At 53.0% G+C, this 20,411-nt stretch overlaps 1 protein-coding gene across 5 annotated transcripts in view; it reads right to left on the reverse strand.

The window, feature by feature from the left end:
* Window positions 1–20,411, reverse strand: part of CAMTA1 (calmodulin binding transcription activator 1) — a 127,017-nt gene that overhangs the window by 69,296 nt on the left and 37,310 nt on the right. For all 5 annotated transcript variants that reach the window (XM_026050946.1, XM_026050945.1, XM_026050944.1 and 2 more), the window contains exons 4-5: window positions 17,313–17,448; window positions 1,172–1,243 (exon numbers count right to left, since the gene is read on the reverse strand). In XM_026050946.1, the coding sequence (XP_025906731.1) occupies window positions 1,172–1,243; window positions 17,313–17,448 (208 nt within the window). The remainder of the gene's footprint in view (window positions 1–1,171; window positions 1,244–17,312; window positions 17,449–20,411) is intronic.

Here is a 20,411-nt window from a genome sequence, read left to right on the forward strand (position 1 = left end):
AGTCCCAGAACTTGGGCTCTGCTCCCAGATCAGCCTCTCTGCCTGCCACCTCCAGAGGCACCAACGTGCCACCCTCCTCCCCGCACCGCGGGGCCGCACCGCGGGGCCAGCTTATTGCAAAGACAAAATTGGTGAGGTGCTACTGAGCCTCAGAACAAAACAAAGCACCCTGGCCGCAGCGCCCGCACGGTCACCACCAGCTCCCCTCAAAGCAGGCCCCAGCGCTAYCAAGGAGCACGCAAAGAGACAGCAAGAGGCTGCCCCCCATTCAGCAAGGCAGCGGCACGCACGCTTACCGTGGAGCTGCAGCCCAGGAAGGAGGGGTGGGTCCTGCCGAGAGCCCCCACGTCCTCGCCACACAGAGCCCACCAGCTGCGAGCGGCCACTGCTCCTTCCCCCTGGAAGGTGCTAATTACCCTCGAGAGGGAGGGCCCCGTTTCAAGCGCTGACACCTGCAGTTACGCCGAGGGTGGCGAGGGGCCACCTGGCAGCCTATGCCCCCGCCTGCCTGTGCTCCTGCAAAGCAGACGTGCCAAGAGTCCAGCTTCTCAAAGCTTCCCCTGTGCCAGCCCAGCTCTGTCTTCCAGTCACATTGGCCCTAAATTTGCTGTGGGCTGGAACAAAAATGGGTGCCGACCTTAGAAGAGTCATTTGTTCTTGACCAACCTTTTCCCCCCATTGCACAACCTTGAGAGCATGATTGAAAGACATCCATGAACGTCTGTGAGATGCTTTCGTGAATCAGACTCATATGATGTGCACAGCAAAGGCACGGCATGTCCTTGTTTCTGAATAAAAGGATCGTACACTCACCATGAGATGCCCTGYATCGCTCTTTATAAACAGGCCTTTAAGAAACACACTCCCAAGCCGCTCCTCGCAATCCCAATCAATTATCAGAGTGAAGAAGATGATCTAAAAGTCAACGTGTGAGCACACGTGCACATACACAGTGTCAAAGAGCCAGAGCTCAGGCTGTTGTTAAGAAGATCCTGCGGTTCTGCAACACAACTAGTCCCTTCTTTCCCTAAACACACGTCCCTAGATGGACATGCATCATGTCCAGAAAACCCATGTTGGATTTGGCCAGGACGCCGCAGGATTTGGCCGGGGCAGCTGCACGGGTTCGCTTGGACCGCGCCGCGGAGAAGGGAGTTTCGCGGCTCCTTACCTGGAGAAGCCAGTAGCACCTTCTGTGAAACGTGGGGATGATGGAGGAGTGCACGTAGCAGCCGTACAGACACTAGGGCAAAAGAGAGAGAAGGAAGTGAATTAAAACACAGTCCAGACAAGAGGCAGCCTCGAGGGGAGAGCAGAGCACTCCCTGTTACTCTCCGGTGTTTCCTGAAGTCGGCCCGTGGCGCTGACCCTGCTGCAGGAACAGAATATCGCATCATGCAAAGGACCAACACGGGAGCTTTAAGCTGTCTTTCATATGAGAAATGTCCTACGGATCCTTACAGACAACCAAGGTGGCAACGGCAACGACGACCAGAAGAATTTGGCAGTAAAGAGGCACAAACCCAAATAAGATATGAACAGAAATATCTCAGCACTGTTAGCCTTGCTGTTTTGCAGGATTTCCAGTGYTAATGAATGAAGCCCTCCAGGACGAAGTGTGGTGCTTCCCGGCACGCTCCTGCCCCGCTGGCTCTCCATGAATCCCTACTAAGAGTGGCCCCTGGAGAAACGGGGTGACCAAACCACGAATCCGCAGTATACACAGGGGCAGGAACGTGTCCTGCGGCATGAAAGGGCAAATACGAGGAGGAGAGGGGACGCGCCAGTGCCCTCAGCCGCGCTGGGCGCTGCAACAGGCGCCGTGCTGCACGTGCCCCGCAGCGCCGCTCCGTGCTCGCCGTGAGCCTGGCCCTGCTCCCGCCCGGACGGGGACGGCTCCGCGCGCCTGCACCGGGGGCACGAGCCSGTTAACGCTGCGAAGCCGCCCCGAGCTGCAGCGCTCACAGCTCCTCAGCACGCGGGCGGCCCCGGCCCGCTCCGCGCACGCCCGTTTCGTTAAAGGAGTCTTTAAAGTGAATTCTTGCTTAAAACTGGCAGGGGGTGGGTCTTGCCAGCTGGGGGGCTTATTTATTTATTTATTTATTTATCTATCTATTTGTCAGGGAGGTAAGAGATGCCGCGCGCGTGTGTCTGTGGCTATGTTAATGCCGGTCTGGGCTCCCAGCCAGTGCGTTAAGTGAAATCGAATTCCTGAAACCAGCTTTAATCAGCAGATTTTTAAGGTTAGAATTACTCTCTCCTCCAGAAGGCCTGCCAAGGTTAATTCTGTCCCGAGCACGCAGAATTAATGGGCTGGACAGAGAGGAACAGTTCTTTTCATGATATTCTTTCAAACCTACAAAATCTCCTGGGAGGAAAGAAATAGCATTTCTGAGCCATTGGGAGAGAAAAGCCACTTCAGCAGGTTATCGATCGCCGTTTCCAAAGCAGATACAGACATGAAAATGGGAGCTCTGTCACCTCCCAGGCAGGGCTGCGGAGCGGGAGCAGGAGCCATCCCTGAGGAGGGGAACACGGAGCAGCCCCAGGGCCGTGGGAAGGGCAGCGRTGCCAGTCGTGTCCCAAAACGCACATCCAAAACGCACGTGCCAAAGCGCTCATCCCAGCGCGCCCATCACGGCCCTCCCTGCTCACAGGTCGAGTTGAGGGGGCAGCCCAAGAGAAGCATGTCCAGAGCCTGTCCCGGGCCGGCTGTGCCCGCGATCCTGCTCCGCGGTGCTGCATGGAGAGGCTTCCACCTGCTCCAAGTGCCGAGCGGCCCCACGGGCAGCCCTTATCAGCGCCCGCTGCTTCTGCCATCGAGCATTTCTCTATTTCCCTCGGGACATCTCGTTAGCAAGCAATTTTTGAAACGTTCGATATTTAACAAAATACTTCAATGTTTCGCGGGCTGTTTCTCCAGTCCGTTTTCCCCCTGTGCTGCTCCGAGAGGCGGGTGCTGATTTTGGGTGCCCGGGGGTCCCGGCTGGGGCGCAGCGCAGCCAGCCCCGCGCTCCGAGCGGCACCTGGGGCTCTCCTCGGGCTGCGGAGACCCAAAYCCGCCCCGGCTCCGCACCTTCCCTCCTGGTAACTAGCTTGATAAGAGTGACCCAAGCATTTATGATGGGAAACATAGCAGGGCAGCTCAACAAGAAGCCCCAGCTTTCATCCCGGCACGCTCGGCGGCACGCCGGCCACTCGCTCCAGCAACAGCGGGAATGAGCTGCAGGCTCCCCTGATGCCGCGGGGAGGCCCCTCCGGCCTGCGGAGCCCACGGGAATGCCGCATGGCTGCAGCGCGCTCTGGCCTTCGGCATCTCTCCATGCAAACTGCCCAAACAGAACATGGAAAGCACAAGGCCTTTTTCTCCACAAACTGAACGCCTGGCTTGGCATCCTACAARTGCTTTTGAAATGCAATTTGAACTAGCAATTTTCTTCTATTTGCAATGCAGTCAATTCCAAGACAATTCCACTGGAACATCCGCATCAGCCTGCTACTTAACTGCTGAAACCCACRTTAACTACACATTTGCAATGTGGTTATCCTCACATTCTGGGCTAAACTAGTGCCCCAGATCCTTCATGGGTTACGTGGGAGGCAAAATCCAGGTCCTCACGCAGCTGCAAGACCAGTGCCGAGCGGTCCACGTGGGAGCCGGCTCTCATGAACGCGCGTTTCTCCGGGATTCTGGGCATGCTTTGGTACTGCTCTAGGTCAGCCTTTAGGGAAGCTCCTGCCTGACGCTGCCTCGAGCCGGGGCTCCCTGGATGCAGTCGCACAATCCGTGTTCACGCCACAGGTCTCTGTGAAAGCATTCGCCTCCCCTATCTGCTCTTGGTTATCACGCTGCTCGGAGCGGTGCCTGGCTGGCCGTGCGGTGTGAAGGCAGCTCGGGAGCTCTCCTTGCGCCCGCCGCGCAGGAGGGCTCAATGAGGCATGGGAATGCCAATAAAACAGCATCCTCTCTTGCGTGGCAGCAGAGATCCCCAGGGAAGGACCCCTCTCAGCTGGCACAGCAGACGCACCTGGTCTTCACGGCAAAAGCAGCAAGCGTTCCTCGGAAAACTGGCACTGGACATTAAGATAATAGGTGTCTTGCAAAAACACCGGCTCCTCTTGCCTCCATCTAAGCAACAGCTGTCCCGCTGCCAAGTCTCATCATGCGGCCGCTCGCTGGAAATCCTCTAATCATGTTCTTCGGGAATCGAAGCCCAGCGCTATTAAATCTTTGCATCAACGATGCGACGGCAAACAGGGAATTGCCGCAAACAAACCTGCCGAGTGACAGGAAGAGCGTGGGCGGAAGAGCAGGCAGGGCGGTTATGTGCAGAGACCTGTTTTTTTCTGAAGGAAATGGCTAAGAACAGGTCTTAAACTTAACCTGAAGGGAGAGTCACATTTTCTCCGCAAAGCAAAAAGCCACTCAAGGAGCTGGGTACAGGAGAGGCGACGCGAACGGCTCTGTCTCGAGGCGCCATCCCGGCAGGTACTCGAGGGGATCCAGGGAAGCCGCGGGTCAGAGCTCTGCAGCACGGGCAGGTGATCGGCTCCCCACGCGCCCAGGGGCGCTCGGCGCCCACGCGGCTCCTCGCGCCGCAGCATTGCTCGCCCAGCCCCGCAAGGTTAGAACTGCGAGCTGGAAAATCACAGAGCACATTAAAGTCACACTGAAATAYGACCACGACGCACAGAAATAGTTTATATTTATCCTCCTCTGGAAACGTTATAAAGAGAATATAATGAGAATGCTGCAAACGCGTCAGGTGTTTTTTTTCCCTAATCTGGCAATAAAAATATGCCAAGGAAACGCCTAAAATCCTAATGGGGAAAAAATAATGGGCTGGGCTGTGACAGGATTTAACTTGACGGCTTTAATGACATCCAGTGCAGCATACATGGGAAATCAGATAGAGACCTGTACTAACTCTTACTGCCTGTGCTGGTTGCCTCAGCTGTTCAAAAGGGCTGAGACCCAACAGATTCAGTGCAGGCTGATGAAGATACGCAGAGGTCTGAACACATTCGTATCTGAGGAAACGACATCCTGAGGCAGAGACTGCTCGGCYGAGCTTAGTGGAGACTTCACTGAGGTAGAGCATGCAGTTTAAAGAGCATTCAGAAAACAATTAGTCATTCCATTTTAACATGTGCTGTAATAAAAGAACAAAGGCTTTCTTGATTAAATTAATGACTGATAAATTTAGAATGAATAAAGAGGAAACAGCCCCTCAGTAGGCAGCCAGGCTTTGGAAGCCGAAGCCATGGAAAAAGGGGGAGCTGGGTATCAGAGACCGATTTTAAAGGGCTGAATAATTTAATGACCCCGAGCGCAGTGGAGTTATGATGAAAGCCTGGATAAGAATAGTCTGCAGGGAGGAATCAATACTTCTGTCTGAGGTCGGGCCCTTTCCGACCACGTGGATCTTCACCTGCCACCCATTCAGATGCTCCACGTGTCCCACTGCACCGCAACGGCCAGGGAGAGCGTCGGGAGCAAAGGCAAGGGCACAGGGGAGGAGGAGAGCGCCAACAAACACAGCTGGTCTGACTGCACAGCCTTCTCCTCGACACCGCCCTCTCCGCGGCCCTGAGCACACAGACCCGGCCTGCAGGGCCCCGGCCACCCTGTCTGCTAAATAAAGGAACATCGAGCAGATGAAGCTCGGAGAGAGCACATACAAATGGCAAACAACTCTGGGGAGAGGATAACCACACACAGATTTATCTTGGATTAACTTTGTGCAGGAACGGACCAGAAGTCTTAGATGAAATCTTTTTTTGKCAGCCTCTCCTGTGCAAAATGAGCCTTGGAGTTATCTGCAGACACGCTATATATGGTGCCCACAAGCGACACCGAATTCACTGGCGCTCTTTCCTTTGTTCTTCTTGCTCTCTTTCAGATAAGAACCCCGAGGTCTGCGATGCCATCTCCAATATGCAAAGTCCTCCCAGCGTGGGCAGACGCAATTCAGCGCGAGAGTGGCAGCATTCCCTTCATAGGGTCTGAAGTGGTGAGCGGAAAAACACGATGCAGCTTTGGAAAAGCTCTCCGATTCCCGTCACAGGACTTTCAAAACCTTCATATTTGCCTCCTCGTTGCCGAAAATATTATTTATGCCGAGTCACTTAGGGTATCTGGCAGCTTCTGAATTCTGAAAGTTGTATCTAAGTGCACTGACAACTTGGAAGGATTGACCTTCAAACCTCCTTCCGACGAATCCCTTAATTAAAAAGCATTTATACAGCCTAAAACAAATCATTGTGCCAATACTAAATCTTCCTGTTGCAATTTAAAATCCTTAGACCTTCACTATTGCTCACAAGCAATGGCAGGAGCGACTGTAACCCTACAGTTAGGAGTGGCTTTCTGGACAAGCTGCCGAAGAAACACCAAGTTCACAGCACTTCCAGTCCAGTTATAAACATTTCATTCCAATYCAAAATATCCCAACAGGACTAGTTTCTTAAGATTAGTGTGCCTAAATACACTAAAGTGAAAAAAGAATGCCAAAGGGTTTTGACATTCAACAGCAGCAAAACCGCTGACCTTTTACTTGCATTAATTTTTCAGCAGAGACTGACAAGCTCATTTTCGAGGACTCCCTCCCTCCTGCACGCACGGCCACCCTTCCCCACGGGACCCCCTCGCTGGCGCCCCAGCATGATCTGAAACRTGCCCCATATACAAACGGGGGACACGAGGCCATTTCGTTGTGCTCTAAATAACAAGTCACTAACATCCAATTATGGAACCTGTGGGCGCTGCTGATTAATTACGGATTAACTGAACACAAGCCTTCACACAAATTAATTTTAGCGACGCTGCTCGTGCAGATAGGATCGCACACGTCCCTCTGCAGCCACCGGCACGTGGCAGCCACGAGGCAGAAAACGCCACCGATGTGTGCGCGGTGCCGGCGCCGAGGGCTTCTTGCCTCCGTCCTGCGCTTCCATAGGGATCGGACGGAGAGCGCCCRGCCCGCAGGCTCGTAGGGAAGCGCCGTGCGGCAGAGCGAACACTGCTCCCCGTTCCCGGCTGCTGCCCCAGGGAGCTCGGGCTGGGGATGCCTCCCATCCCGCAGCGGCATCGCCCACCGCGTCCCATCCGCGGCCAAGGCTCTGCCTGGCACGGGGACAGCGACCGCACACGCCTGTGCGATAAGAAAACCAGGACAAACCCAGGTTGCCGCCAGCTCCCTCGGGCCGCGTGTAGCACCGCGGAAAGTGTCGTTAGGAACCAGCCTCATGAGCAGGCAGGAATCCGCTCCCTCCGCTGCCCAATTCATCACTTCTGTGCAACATGGGGCCCGCAGGTTTACAAATCCCAAGAACTTTCTAAGCGTGCTTTCCTAAGCCGGAGCGGGCAATAAGTCATCCTCACCCCCATGCCACTCGGGCAACGCGCAGTCCTGCTCTCGCACTGMGTTTCATTAGCGGTAACTGTAATTAAAACAGAGAAGGCAGGAGAGAGCCACAAAGCCAGGAGAGGTCCCTCAGCCCAGGGCTCCAACTCAGTGGCCACAGGCCATGCCAGCCGCTTCCTCCCAGTCCAAGGGGAAGACTGTGGTCCCTCGGGGCCGCAGCATCTGCCCAAGTTGGTTCCAGGAGGAAACAGTGTTACCGGGCCTCCGTCTGCTCCAGCCCTGCTCAACGCTCCTCCAATGCAGCAGTCGGCACCTTCGGCTGTGGCCCCTCGCGATTAACCCTCTGAACAGAGATTAACAACAGCGTGCGCAGCCCTGCTCAGAAAACCTTCGCCCCGTTACCGTCGGCAAGGGGCAGAGCGGGGCAGGGTGCTACGGATGTGGGGCCGGGTGCTCGGGAGTCTGGCCTCGGCGGGGATGGAGGCTGCCGGGCCTCCATGTCAGGAAGGGAGGAGCAGGAAGCCCCAAGTTCAGCACTACCCCATTTAGCGATATTTTCACTTCAGCTGAACTGTAAAATTAACGGAGAACTTACACTAAAAAAAGACTTTTATTTTATGCTGATCATTAACTAAGGAGGTTTCACACTCGAGATTTGTTATATTAAAGGGAGCTGAAATTGCTTCTATCAATTACCTTACCCTGTAAGAGCAGCTTCTCGAGCAATGCTGCAGCGGTTTCGCAGCCACGGGAAGGGCAGGATGGTGGCAGCGCCCACGGAGGGGATCTGTCCCGAGCGGCCGCGGCAGGGCCGAGCCGAGCGCGGGTTCCTGCTGCCCGCGGGCAGGGCATCCAGAGACCGCGGCCGGACACCAGCAGAGCACCAGCCCCTTGCAGCCCGGGGAACACCAAGCGGGGCTTTCCTGGGCCAAAACCCTGCTGCAAAGCTTGCAACGTGCGAGCCGCGTCCCCACGACATCCGCCGTCCCTCAGTGGCTGTGCTCGTGGTGGGGAAATCCAAACTGTGCTTGAATTCTGCTCAAAGAAAAGAGCCGGAATAAACAGACATAAAGCTAAAAGCTAAAGCAAATAACTCTGTGGAGTTATTGGTGCAAAACGYAGGGGCTGCTCTTGTCCAGCTGGGTTAAATACTAAGCGCAAGTTAAGGCAGAGGTTGGTGCCAGTCCCAGCTCCTGCCCGCGCTTGGCAGCGGCCCCCAGGCCGGCGCACTCCCTCCATCAAGCCCTGGCACAGCACGTGTCCCTGCACGCACACAATTAATTAGAGACCAGTCGCGAGGAGCCTGGCAAATGAAAATTCCATAAAAGTATAATTATTAATTTTATTACTGCTCCCGGTAAGTGCATAAATCCAGTCTGAAACGTGACGCTCCCATGCTCATGTGGCTTAACGACACRATAAGCAGGGCAAGGACAGGGTCTTTTGAAGCACTGCAGGGCTACCGAATGGTCTCCAAAACAAGCTTGAGCGGCGTGTTCACCCACAGGCTCCTGCGGGACCACACAGCCACAGTGCTGAATTTGAGAGTCTCKTCAGCACGTGCAGACGTGGTTTGGTCTGTCCTGGCAACCAGACTCAGCAACTGCTGACAACCRCACAGGCACCTGCGCCGGAGCACACTCTCTGCAGGCAGCGCGGGCATCTCTTCTGTTGCAATCACCCTCTGCACGTGGTGGGTGCTTCTCTGCTCTTTTCTTAAGAGTTCCAGTGCAAAAAGAGCCGAGCTGAGTCACAACAGAAAGCGATGGCTCTGAAAGATTGTTTTGCTAGCTAGGCACATACTAGTAACTAGTCTGTGCAGCTAAATGCAGTATTCATTTAAGTAAGTCCCCAAACCCAGCTATTTGTATTGGACAAGGGTCCAGTTGCACAGCTTAGGTTTGCTCCCATGAGCAGAAACGTCCCCAAAAAACACTGCTCCATGAAACCTGCCCAAAATGCAAGCACAAAATCCAGAAGTCACCTCCTCGGAGCTGGGAATGCAACTATTCATCAGGAGGAAAACAGACCTRCCCGGCTAAACCCCCAAGCAGCCGCGTCACTCCTGGCAGCCGCAGGAAGAGCTGCTAAACACGTGTAATTTAATGCTCTGGGTTTATGYGAGTGCAACAGAGCACACGTGGCACCGAGGGAAAGGAGAACCCGCCGCTAAGGATGCGAGTTATACAAAAGCTAATCTCACCCTCTTATCACTGTAGTCAAAAAGCTCACGAGCTGTTTGTCGATTATCTGCCAGTCACAGGCTGCGCCTCCTGCCTTGACTTTCTAATGAAATGTTTATCTCCAAGGAAATCCCGCAAAAAAGACTGAATTTGCATATAAATAATAGACATGTCAAAACACAAGATGCCRGGATTTGGTATTCTCAGTAAAAGTGTTAGACATAATTTGTATTAATTTCCTTAAACTCCAGCGCAGCTCCACAGAACTCAATCACCAGCGGTGGCATCGCACAAGTAACGTCATCACCGCCACAGAAGTCAGGCTGCMGATGAGGAATCGCCCTCCTGGGCACCACATGCTCCTGTGCGAGCCCGTCCCCGGGCTGCACGCGGGGCCCTGGCACGGGACGGGCTCCCCTGAACGCACCTCCAGGCGCCGCAGCGGGAAGCTCTCCAGGCAGGATGGCAGATGTCCTAGAGCACGGAGGTACCGCACTCCTGGATGGGGCCGTGACCCTGCGGAACAGCAGTAATTGCACGCAGAGCAAAGCCGCTCCGGCCACGGCGGGTTCCCGGGCTCCATGTGCTTGGGTTGCATTGCAGCAGAGCAGTCCCGGGGGAAAGCTCATCTCCACGGATAACAATCCGCCACAGGGACCCTGAACAGCACCGAGAAGAAGGCAGGATGCTAAAGGTGAACTTCAATTAAAGATCTGTTGCACGTTCTGCTCCAGACCGTGATAAAATCTGACTTCCCTGCCAGAAGCAAAGTCTCCTGTGAATTCCTGCTTGAAAACTGGCTATTTTTGAAAGCAACTTGGAAAACACGCACGCATGCTCTAGGGCATACAGAAGGCAGCACTGCGCACCAAGTGTAATTCTGAAAGGCAGAGCTCAGGWTATTGACATTATACAAAGCGGGTAGCAAAGGGAATAGCATTTTTGCAGAGTCACAAACACGACAAACGCGAGACCTCGGGGCAAGCTCAGGGGTGCTGCTGAACAAGCTGCATCACGCGGTGCAGGAACAGGCACGTGGATGGCGCGYGCTCCGGACCCGCCACCCACGGCTCCGGCACGGACAGGACTCCCGCTCCGCTCTCATGAGCGGGTTCAGCTCCCRTGTCGGAGAGAAGGGCCCCCCACGGCCACCCCTTGCATTTCTGCAAGGCCTTTCCCTCCACTCCAAACAGCATTCCCACACTAAGAGGCAGTGCGAGCGAAGGGAGAGGAGGGCGCTGGATGGYGAGGGGCAATAAATCATTGCTCTGGGCGAAATGGAGCAGTGCAGCTGTGCTAAAAACACTGCCTCCTCTCAGCAGCACAAGTAAGGGAGATTGCCCGTCCCGAGGCGCCGCGCRGCCCCTTCCCTGGCTTCCCGAGCCAGGGGCTCCTGCAGCGGCAGCCTGCCCTGGAACGCGCCGGAGCGCCGCGCCGGAGCGCACCACACCGCTGCGAGAGCACCCACACACACACATCCACGCACGCACAAAACAGGGCAGGATCTTCCCAAAAGAAACTTGACCTTTACAAAAATACACATTAGCAGATGTTATCCTAGTTATAATTGTGCCTTTTTTTTTTGGATTAAAGAACAGGAATAATTTATATAACAAAAACTAAAAAGATGCAAAGCCATTGCAACTTACTATTCTTTATTATTATTCTTTATTTAGAATTAGTATTATTCTTTAACTACTTGGCAAATTATTATTCTTTAACTACTAATACATGTCAGTCAATAATTATCTACAGAGAGAAGTTAWAATGCTTTTCCACTAAAACATCTCTGCTAAAATCCTACCAGTTCTGTAATGGGATCCTTTATGTGCGTGCTTTTTACATATATTATAAAAYCCTTGGCTTCAATGGTGCCTTATTACATTTTAAAGCCTCTATATTGTAGCAGAAAAATGTTCTGCTCTATAAAATGGAGCACAGTTGAGATTTGATAGGTTTGCTTCTCCTTTCTACCCCACAAAACACTTTCTAAATGCTATTAAAATTTAGCATACACGATAATAAGCAAGCTGCATTTTCCCCATGTTTGAGTCGATTGACTTTGAGTTCTATCTCACCATACGCTCTGAACCCAAGGAAGCGCTTGCCAGAGCTTGAGGAAAGGACAGCGGAACTTCTCGTAGCTAAGAGGAGCCAAAGCCTCTGCTCATTCGAGCCACCGTGAGCCTCTCGCTACAGAGGAGGACTCTCACAAAGGTCTTGGATCCGCCTTTTACGTGCTGAAGGACATCTGTATCCCTGGAAGCAAAGCGTGTGCTCCGCAGCAGCACAGTCCCTCTCCAAAAACACACCATGCCCTACTTTCCATGGGCAGCACGCTTAATCATTCATGGGGCGCTGCGAAGGCGCACGGCGCGCTCCGAAGGAGACGCAGGCACACGGCGCAGCCCCGAGGCTTGCGTGAGCGGCACCACCGAGGCAAATGAGGTCAGGGCGGGACAGGGATACCCGATAAAACCGCGGAGCGACGGAGCTGAAAGACGAAAGGCAGAGGCACGCGGGGAGATGCAAGGCAGCTGAGCGGGAAACGGGGATGAAGAGGCGAGCGGAGCGCGTGTCCTTGGGGACAGGTTCCCCAGGGAGGCTCCTCGGGCATGCTCTCCCCACACGGGCTCTTCCCACCACTGAGAAAGAGCGGACAAACAGCAGGAACGGCACAGGGGGTCACGGTGCTCCTCCCTGCCCTTGCAGGCTGGTTTTAACTCATGTACCCTTCTGCTTGTAGGGTTTCAGGAAATGTTACAGCTAAGGGTCTTTTCTTTGGGGTCTTCCTCCTGCTAAAATGGAGCTGAAACAATCACTGCGCTGACTGGAAAACCTAACACTGGAATTGGGAACCATTCCCAGACCACTTGATTTTGATTGTTTAACGAAGAGTTAAGGAATTTGGAAGGTGTTTTCAGGATTCAGCTCTCAGTAGTCCTCCAACAACAATCTCCAAGTTTTCATCTTTCTGCTAGGGAAGGCAATCTACTTGATCTCACAGGCATTTCTAAGTTGTCCCTCCTCCCCCAGTTTTCACACTAATACTTCAAGTATTTACAAACACGACAACTTCTGCCTCCAGCTTTCTGCATTAATTCCCAGGACAAAACAAAAGCCGCAATCGTGCCCTGGAAGCTGCGCGAGCCGAGGCCTGGCATGGACCAAGAGGCAGTGCCCAGGGCTCCGCTCCTCGCCTCCCCATCCCGGAGCTGCCACCGGTGCTCCCAGCATTCCTCACCAGGAACCGGAGCACCGTGTCCATGTGCACTTAGTGCTGCCTTAAATATCAGGCTTTGGCAATTGCTGCTGGGATTCAGCACGTGCTGCATCTCATCACCGATGTGCAATTTATGGGCTACGTTCTAGTAAAAAAAACTTTATGGCTTCCTGTCATGATAAATATCCGTTAATAGCATAATGGAATTAATATTTACTTTGAGAGTTAGACTATTCAAACAAAGTCGCTATATATAGGAGCATTTCAGCCGCTGGAGGTGTTTTAAAGGCTGCAACTGGCAGAGAGGACTCGCTCGATGACCAGRTCCCAGGGCCCCAGTCACCAACAAGCCGTCACAGCTCTACATAAACATATTTAAAGAACAAAGCACCTGGCTGCCCTTTGGAGACAGAGGATGCACCTCACCGTGTCCATTAGCAAGGCACAGGAACGGACTACACTTAAGAGCCAATGTGCATAACAAAAGGCATGGGTGGGTGGCAGCCCGGACCCTCAGTGCCCAGGGAAGCCGCCCCGTCGCCCGCAGAGCAGTGCCCGGTGCCGAGCATCCACACGATGGCAGCAGCAATATGAAAACACCCCTGCGTGAGCGCCTTCCACACAGCTATAATGCAAAGAGATGTGCAAAGATGTGGCAATGGCTAAGCGTAAGCCAGCGCCTGTGACATTTAAGACAAGCAAGGAGTAGAATCATAGCTCTTCCCGTTGCAATGCGGTAATTCAAGCTCGCGATGTTACCTTCACTGCTGATGGGGTTATGCGCGGGCAGGGGTTCGCCCTCCTCCCTGCTTCACCCCAGTGGGCTCCGGCGGCACCGCGGTCCCAGCACACGTGTGGCCGCAGATGCAGGGCACGGAGCGCGGAACAGCCAGGGAAGAGCTTTCCATGGCAAAAACCCGCCTCCCGCTGGCGCTCACAGAATCAAACCCACCTTTACTCATGTCGGTAGAAACTGAACCAAATAACAGATTTGGTCAATCAATTTAAACTGCTTGGTTTTATACCGCAGGAATCCAGTTTCTATTGGAAACCAATCTGTAGATGCAGAAGAGAAGCCGTTTAAAAACACACAGCTCCTCCAATTTAGACATGTTCAAGATTGGCCCTTCCCTGTGCGTGCAAATAGGGACATCTGTGCACCTTAAGGGTGGCCCAAAGGCCCCCCAGTAAAAGCAGAATATTCCCTGGTCCGCATAGGGGGTCATGGTTACTTTCCTTTAAACTTTCTTTTGTATGTTGCAAAGCAACAGGATAAAGTTCAGGACAATAAACCTCTACCTTCATCTCAAGTCCTGGGCACGTTAAATGGAGACTACAGATCGAGCAATCCAATCTCCATATATTTTACCCTAAAAATATTCTATTTCTGGCCACCAATCTTCAGATCTCCTATTGGATTTGGTTTTCATAAATGGATTTTTTCACAGAGCAGGCAGAAAATATATTTAATTTTAAATGTCGTTAAAGGGAAACAGTCTACATAAGCGTCAGTGTGCATTTGTGCTGCACATGCTCTGCAGGGCCGCAGAGGCGGCGGTCGCCCAGCTCGCCCRGGTGCCCTCCGCTCTCCCGCACGCCTGCACGCTCGCTCCAGCGCTGCGCAAGGATCAGGGCCAAGCRAGGCAGATTTGAACCTCCTACCTGGCTTACAACCCATAGCGTCTCCAGTTCCTCTCCTCCTTCCCCACGCTGCGTGCTGCGGTTGTAGCATCAATTACTCAAACCATTTCAATCTACCCAGACGCTAATGTCATTAGTCCGCAGAGATCCTTTTGGAAGCATTTGCATAGCAACTGCCTTTACATGCTAAGTGAAAAATGTGCAGCCTTCAGTGAATGGAATTTGAATTACAATCCTACCACATGCAGCTCAGCTTATTCCTGCTATTTATTAAACAGAGGGGAAAAAAAGGGTGATGCAGTCAATTAGGAAGCAATTACCTGCACAAGGACTGCACACTCGGGGCCAGCAAGCAGCRAAGGGGCCGCTCGCCCATGAGCACCACGGCCCTGCGCCCACCGGCTGCGAAACGGCTCCCTGGAACGGGGGGCTGCTCCATCCACGGCTGGAGCAACTAAGCAGGAGGGAAAAGCTCACAGAAAGGAAGGCCATTTACCGCCCGGACTTTACCTCTTCTCCCCTAATCACGCAAGAACAAAGGGAAATCTTTTACGTTCTGGCTCGTCCTGATGCAATGTGTGAACTAATTGAGTGTAAAAACTGTTGCTTTGCATTATATCACTTAAAGGAAATATAACAATCGTTCTTCTGCCCTGCGGCTCTCCTTCCTTTCTACTTTTGTTATAGCTCACTCCATTCACAATATGTCATTGAAAAGGCTTTTGCAAAAGGAAGTATAAGAAACAGATTCTTTATTTCTTTGTGAATTTATTTTCATTCCCTTCATTCTCAGGCTCGTAACATTTTCCAAGTGACTCCATCTGGAAACCTCCAAGTAACCTAATTTTATAGATGTAGTGACTATCCATAAATGGAACAAGCTTTCATCTAGTAGTCGATATTTAGTTATTCTACACTGATATTGCCAGCTAGAGAGCGCAAAATAGATGCAGCGTATTGTCTATACTCTGTTATCTAAAGGTTTAAAATGTTTCCCATAAATATTCATTTGTTATAGCAGCTTTCAACCTCTGTAACAACTTACAAGTCAATTCTCTGACAATAGCTGGGAGTCGAGAGATGTAAAAACATTTTGTAGTTTCATACCGCACGATGGGCTGTTTTACATAACGCAGGGAAGCCCGTGAGGTCACTTACTAAAGGAAGAAGTCATCTGGCTGCTAACACCTGCAAACTGTGCCGTGAGGCCCGGGCAAGGCGGCGCAGCCGGCCGCTGTCTCGTTGGGGCGCGCGGCGCCAGGGCTAGGGGAGCCTCCTGCARAGTTTTGACAGCGATGTTCCACGGCTTACGCAGTAATTGAATAATCTAAAATTTCCATTCTTCTCCTTGTGGACTAATCTGCAGTAACGTTAAGGGACTGTTACGATAATAATTAAATACAAGTCCTGCATACAAAATTGATGCTCTGCATCTTCCTCTCCTTGAGGGAGTTCCTCTCTTAATGAGACCTAAATCAAGTTTTACTTTTTAAGGAATTCATAAAAACCATCCGGCAGCAGTGTGCTCACGTACATCCCAGCGAGGAGAAAGAGATCCATCAAACRCAGCGCTCGGGTTCATCGGCCCTTCGGAGGGACTCACCCGCGGCTGAGGGACCCCAGGGCAGGTTCCTCTCAAGTTCTACACGTTCCCAAGTCGGCAGTACCTGCTGCACGCTCGGGCCCTGCCCGCACCCCTGCGCCATGGGCCGGCATCGCTCTGCATCGCACCCGTGCAGTGCGCTGCATCCCGCAGCACAAACCTGCTCAGCTCCTGCTGTGCTGACTTCTACTCTTTTTTGGGCTTGTCACAATAAAGCATTGTTATTGGATGTAAAAATTACAGAACAAAGTTATCTCTCTCTGGTGTAATATAATGCAATCCATTTAACACTATTTTAAAACCAAAAACCTCATTAAAACTGGCAGAATATAAGAATGACAAATGACCTAGGAGAAAGCCTGAGCATGAAACGCGTTCCACAAACCCACCCTGTCTGCACCCCGCATTTGGCGGCAGAGCGGGAGATGTCAAAGCAGCAGCGAGAACCCGAAGCCGCTTTGGGGAGCGAGCGCCAGCGACCACCGCGACCCGAGAGCGAAACGGCTGCAAGTTGGGCCCGGGGGTGACACGGGGACACTCAGCTCAGCCCACAGCTCCGACAACAGGCACACCAAAGCTGCCAGTGTGGAGCAGGCAGGGGTGTGTTGCAAGTAAAAAGCTATGGAGAGCTGCAAGGCTATGTCTGCAAGTGAGTAAGTGGATACGAAACAGCTGCCAATAAACCCTAGCTGGAAATCAGAAAATAAATAAATGAAATCAGCATTGAGWGTGCAAAGTTCTTCCTTATGAGAAAGGAGATTCTGCATGTGACTTTGCTTCTGCAGGCTCTCAGACCAATACTTAGCAAGTGCACACAAAATTACWGCAATTACCACCAGCATCTACCCAGGATCGTGTTAGACTAAAACATCTGTGACAGGCTCCTGCRTACAGGATCACAGAATGGCTGAGCTTGGAAGGGACCTCTAGCGATCTAGTCCAACTGTCACACATTAAGAATAACCATTACACATTAAGGAAAAAAAAAGGCCCAGCAAACTTGGAAATGTTTAGCAACCCACCCTTGAGATGCTTGGTCGCCTTGCAAATACCTGCTGCGAGAAAGCTCGTATTCTACCCAAAGATCCTTTCCAACCCCTCTGTGTCTTCAACAACGCAGTGCACCTTCGTGACGAGAACAGCAGGAGTGATGTACTCCAATTTTACCCAGATGTGTAACAACGAAGGTGTGTGCACACACATATACATACACTTGAGGAAAAAGCAGGTGCCAGCAAGCAYGGGTTATTCTGAGAGCCCACCCGCGCTCGCAAGCGGCCCCTTTGCTCTCCTACCTCCACTCCTTGGACCTTCAGCTTCATGTGATCCTCTCTGGTAGTTTTCCCATCTTTCCTTTTTTTCCAGCAATATCCATCTTTCCTGTATTTCACCTTCTTCCTATTGTACAGTATCATAGAACCATTCTGCGGTCTGAAAACAAGAGACAGTTTGAATTACACAAAGGAAACAGCTCTGTGAGAAGCACCAAAGCAAGGCACCAAGGGCCAGGAAAAGTTCCTACCGAAAAGCAATATAAAGTATTCAGTATTCAGCATACGACTTTTTTGAAAGCTTTCATTGCCGCTCAATTGGATTAACTCTCGTTTACAGTCTGCAAAAATTCACTTGTGAATTTTATACCTAATGAATTACATTTGTCTATGATAAGAAGAGGGACAGGGGGGAAGTAACGACAGCAAATTACCCAGTGCCCAAACAGGACATACCATGCACGTGCTGAGCTACACAGGCAAAGCAAATGCTCATTATTTTATTAAAGACAATTTCTTGCTCCTCCTCGCACTGAGTTGTGCCTGGAACTGCAGCAGGACTAAGCTCTGCGACGCTAACGGTGATTTGGCTTATCTGACTAGCTGCTAGATTGCAGCTGCACAGTCCCCGTTTCATTAACATGAGGCTAAATTGGAAATAATAAAGTAGTATTTTAATATTATCATACAATTGAAAGAGAACAAGCAGAATAAGGTAAAGCAACTGAGGAGTCCATGCCCACCTCATCACACCACATCCTCCCAAAGAGCTGAACGGAGCATAGTCTTCCTAGAGGCAGGAAAGACACTCTTGGTTCACACAATGTGAYGGGAATTCGTGACTATTCTGGTCTTTCCTCGACTTCCATGTGCACCGCGAGCCAGTGAACGGGCTGCTTCTCTGCTGGCCGGGGCAGCACGATGGACACTGGCTGTGGATGCCACCCCGACCTTCCCCGCTACCCAAAACCACGCGGTGCTTGACATGATTTATTGGACAGCAACACAGTAAACTGCAGACTCTCGCCCACCTGCTGCAAACACGAAAGGGGCACAGCGAGCGGCAACGGGAAGCAGGTAACGGGGCAGGTACTTTGGGCAACAGACATTTGGTGTCTGCTGCTCTAGCGGGCTCATAAATTAAGGTCCCTGTGGCCTGAAGAGCCAAGATGTTCCCCTAATTACATCACTGCAATATTAACGAGGCCGCGCGATGCAACTAGCTCCCTCTAAATTGTCATACAGAGATTTGGTAAATGTCAGCCACATCATTTAATGAAAAAGCTKCAGTTTACTGCCTGGGGAGCCGGGGCTGCGGGAAGGGCTGTAAATACTGCACAAATATTGCAGCACCAAAAGCACCTCGTGCCGGGACGAGGGAGCAGCAGCCCGGGGAGCCCTGCGCCTCCAAAATCCACCTCACTATTCTGCCCAGAATTACCTCATTGTCCACGGGATGCRTATCTAAAACGGCTACCTTCTTTCCGAAGGACAGTTGGGTCTGAGACTTTCCCCAGGGCACTGCCCAATCCAACAGCTCCTGCTTCAGCGTCAACAAGCGGCAGCACCAAAATTAACAGCAGCATTCCCAAGGGGAGAGGCCTGGGAGGTGGCCCAGCCGTGTCCTCGTCCTGCTGTGCTCGGATGCACGCTGCAAAACCAAGCAAGTCCCTGCTCGGATGCTCATCCCTTCCCGAACCTTCTCRGCTCACCCTGCTTCTGAATTAATTACAGCATGGTATTTTTAGGTTGGATGAAATTACACATTTTCAGATTAATTTGGCTTTAGTGCCTCTTAATAAGAGCAAATCCCCCTCGGGTCGGGTCCCAGCCCGGTAGCGGCCGCAGGGCCGGCCGGGCTCCCAACCTGCGGCCACACCGGCCCCGCGGGGCTCCCAGAGCCGCTCCCGACTCCCTGCTCCGGCTGCAGCTCCGCACGCTCCCCRCCCCGTCCGGCCGGACAGCCTTCCCGTGCCCCGCTGCAGAGCAAGGGGACGCCCGGGAAGGCGCAGGCGCGTGCCCAAACACCAAACAAAGTCAATTATTTCKTTTGTTTCAGAGCGAGTGCCACATAATTCATCCTTCGAGTAGTTTATTTTAGCTAATTGCTTATCCAGCAAAAAGATCTCGGCTGCGTCACCCCTGTGCTGCACCAGAGGCGGGCGGGGAGGACGCCGGTCACCTTGGCAGGGTGCGCGGAGCRGAGCGTGGCCGGCCGCGGGCGGCACCTCCCGCCTCCGGGCTGCACAGGCGCCGCCCGCACGGTCTGCGGGAAAACCGGGTGCCTCTTCGGTGGGGAAAGCCAACGGGCGACCCACTCACACTGCCACCTCCAGCCCTTGCACGYCGTGCACCCTGCACCCACACATCCCTGCACCACTTTTAAACCCGAGACACTTCCTAAAGCTCTTATTCTTCCCAAGTGAACATGCTCAGGCGTGTCCAACAGGGCTGTGCTCATCCCAGCTACGAGAGCGGGAAAGCAGCCAGGGCAGGCTCTGCCCTGCGACCCAGGGAGAGCTTCTCCTGGGCCCTGCTTTGAGGAGCTGCCCTGGCCGCCGCTGCTTTTCAGGCCCTCCGCAGGCCCGAAGCGGCCGCTTTCCATTCGGTGCAGAAGAATTAAAGGCTCCCTCATCTGCAGGGCCTGCTGCGGCCCTCGCTCTGCACGGGCCTGTTCCTCGAGGATGCAACCTCTGCAGCTCCAAACCCACCACCTCCCCGCAGCACAAGTGCACAGGGGGCTGCAGGAGCCCCGCACCTCCAGGACGCGCCTGTGGCGGCTCGGATGTCACAGCACCGACAAGCACCCGCCGAAACCCTCGGGGCTTCGAGGCGAGGGAACCGGCTGCTGCGCCGGGAGCRCCAGGCCAAGCCTTTAATCCTGCCGCCCGCTCTGCTCTAAGTCACCGTGATGCATTGGCCTGTCACTTACATTTACAGTGGCACTTAAAGCACGCAACGATTTCATTTGTAAATACAGTGCTCCCCTGTCAGCCGCGTCGTGTGTGCAGCCGGCCCGACACGAGGCCGAGCGCGGGCAGGAGCCCGGGGCTCTAGCGCCCGTCCGCAGAGCCCTCCCGCCCGACACGAGGCCGAGCGCAGGCAGGAGCCCGGGGCTCTAGC

This window comes from Nothoprocta perdicaria, unplaced genomic scaffold, assembly GCF_003342845.1.
Source record: "Nothoprocta perdicaria isolate Ctin4 unplaced genomic scaffold, notPer1 scaffold_72, whole genome shotgun sequence".
In the NCBI taxonomy this organism is placed as follows: Eukaryota; Metazoa; Chordata; class Aves; order Tinamiformes; family Tinamidae; genus Nothoprocta; species Nothoprocta perdicaria.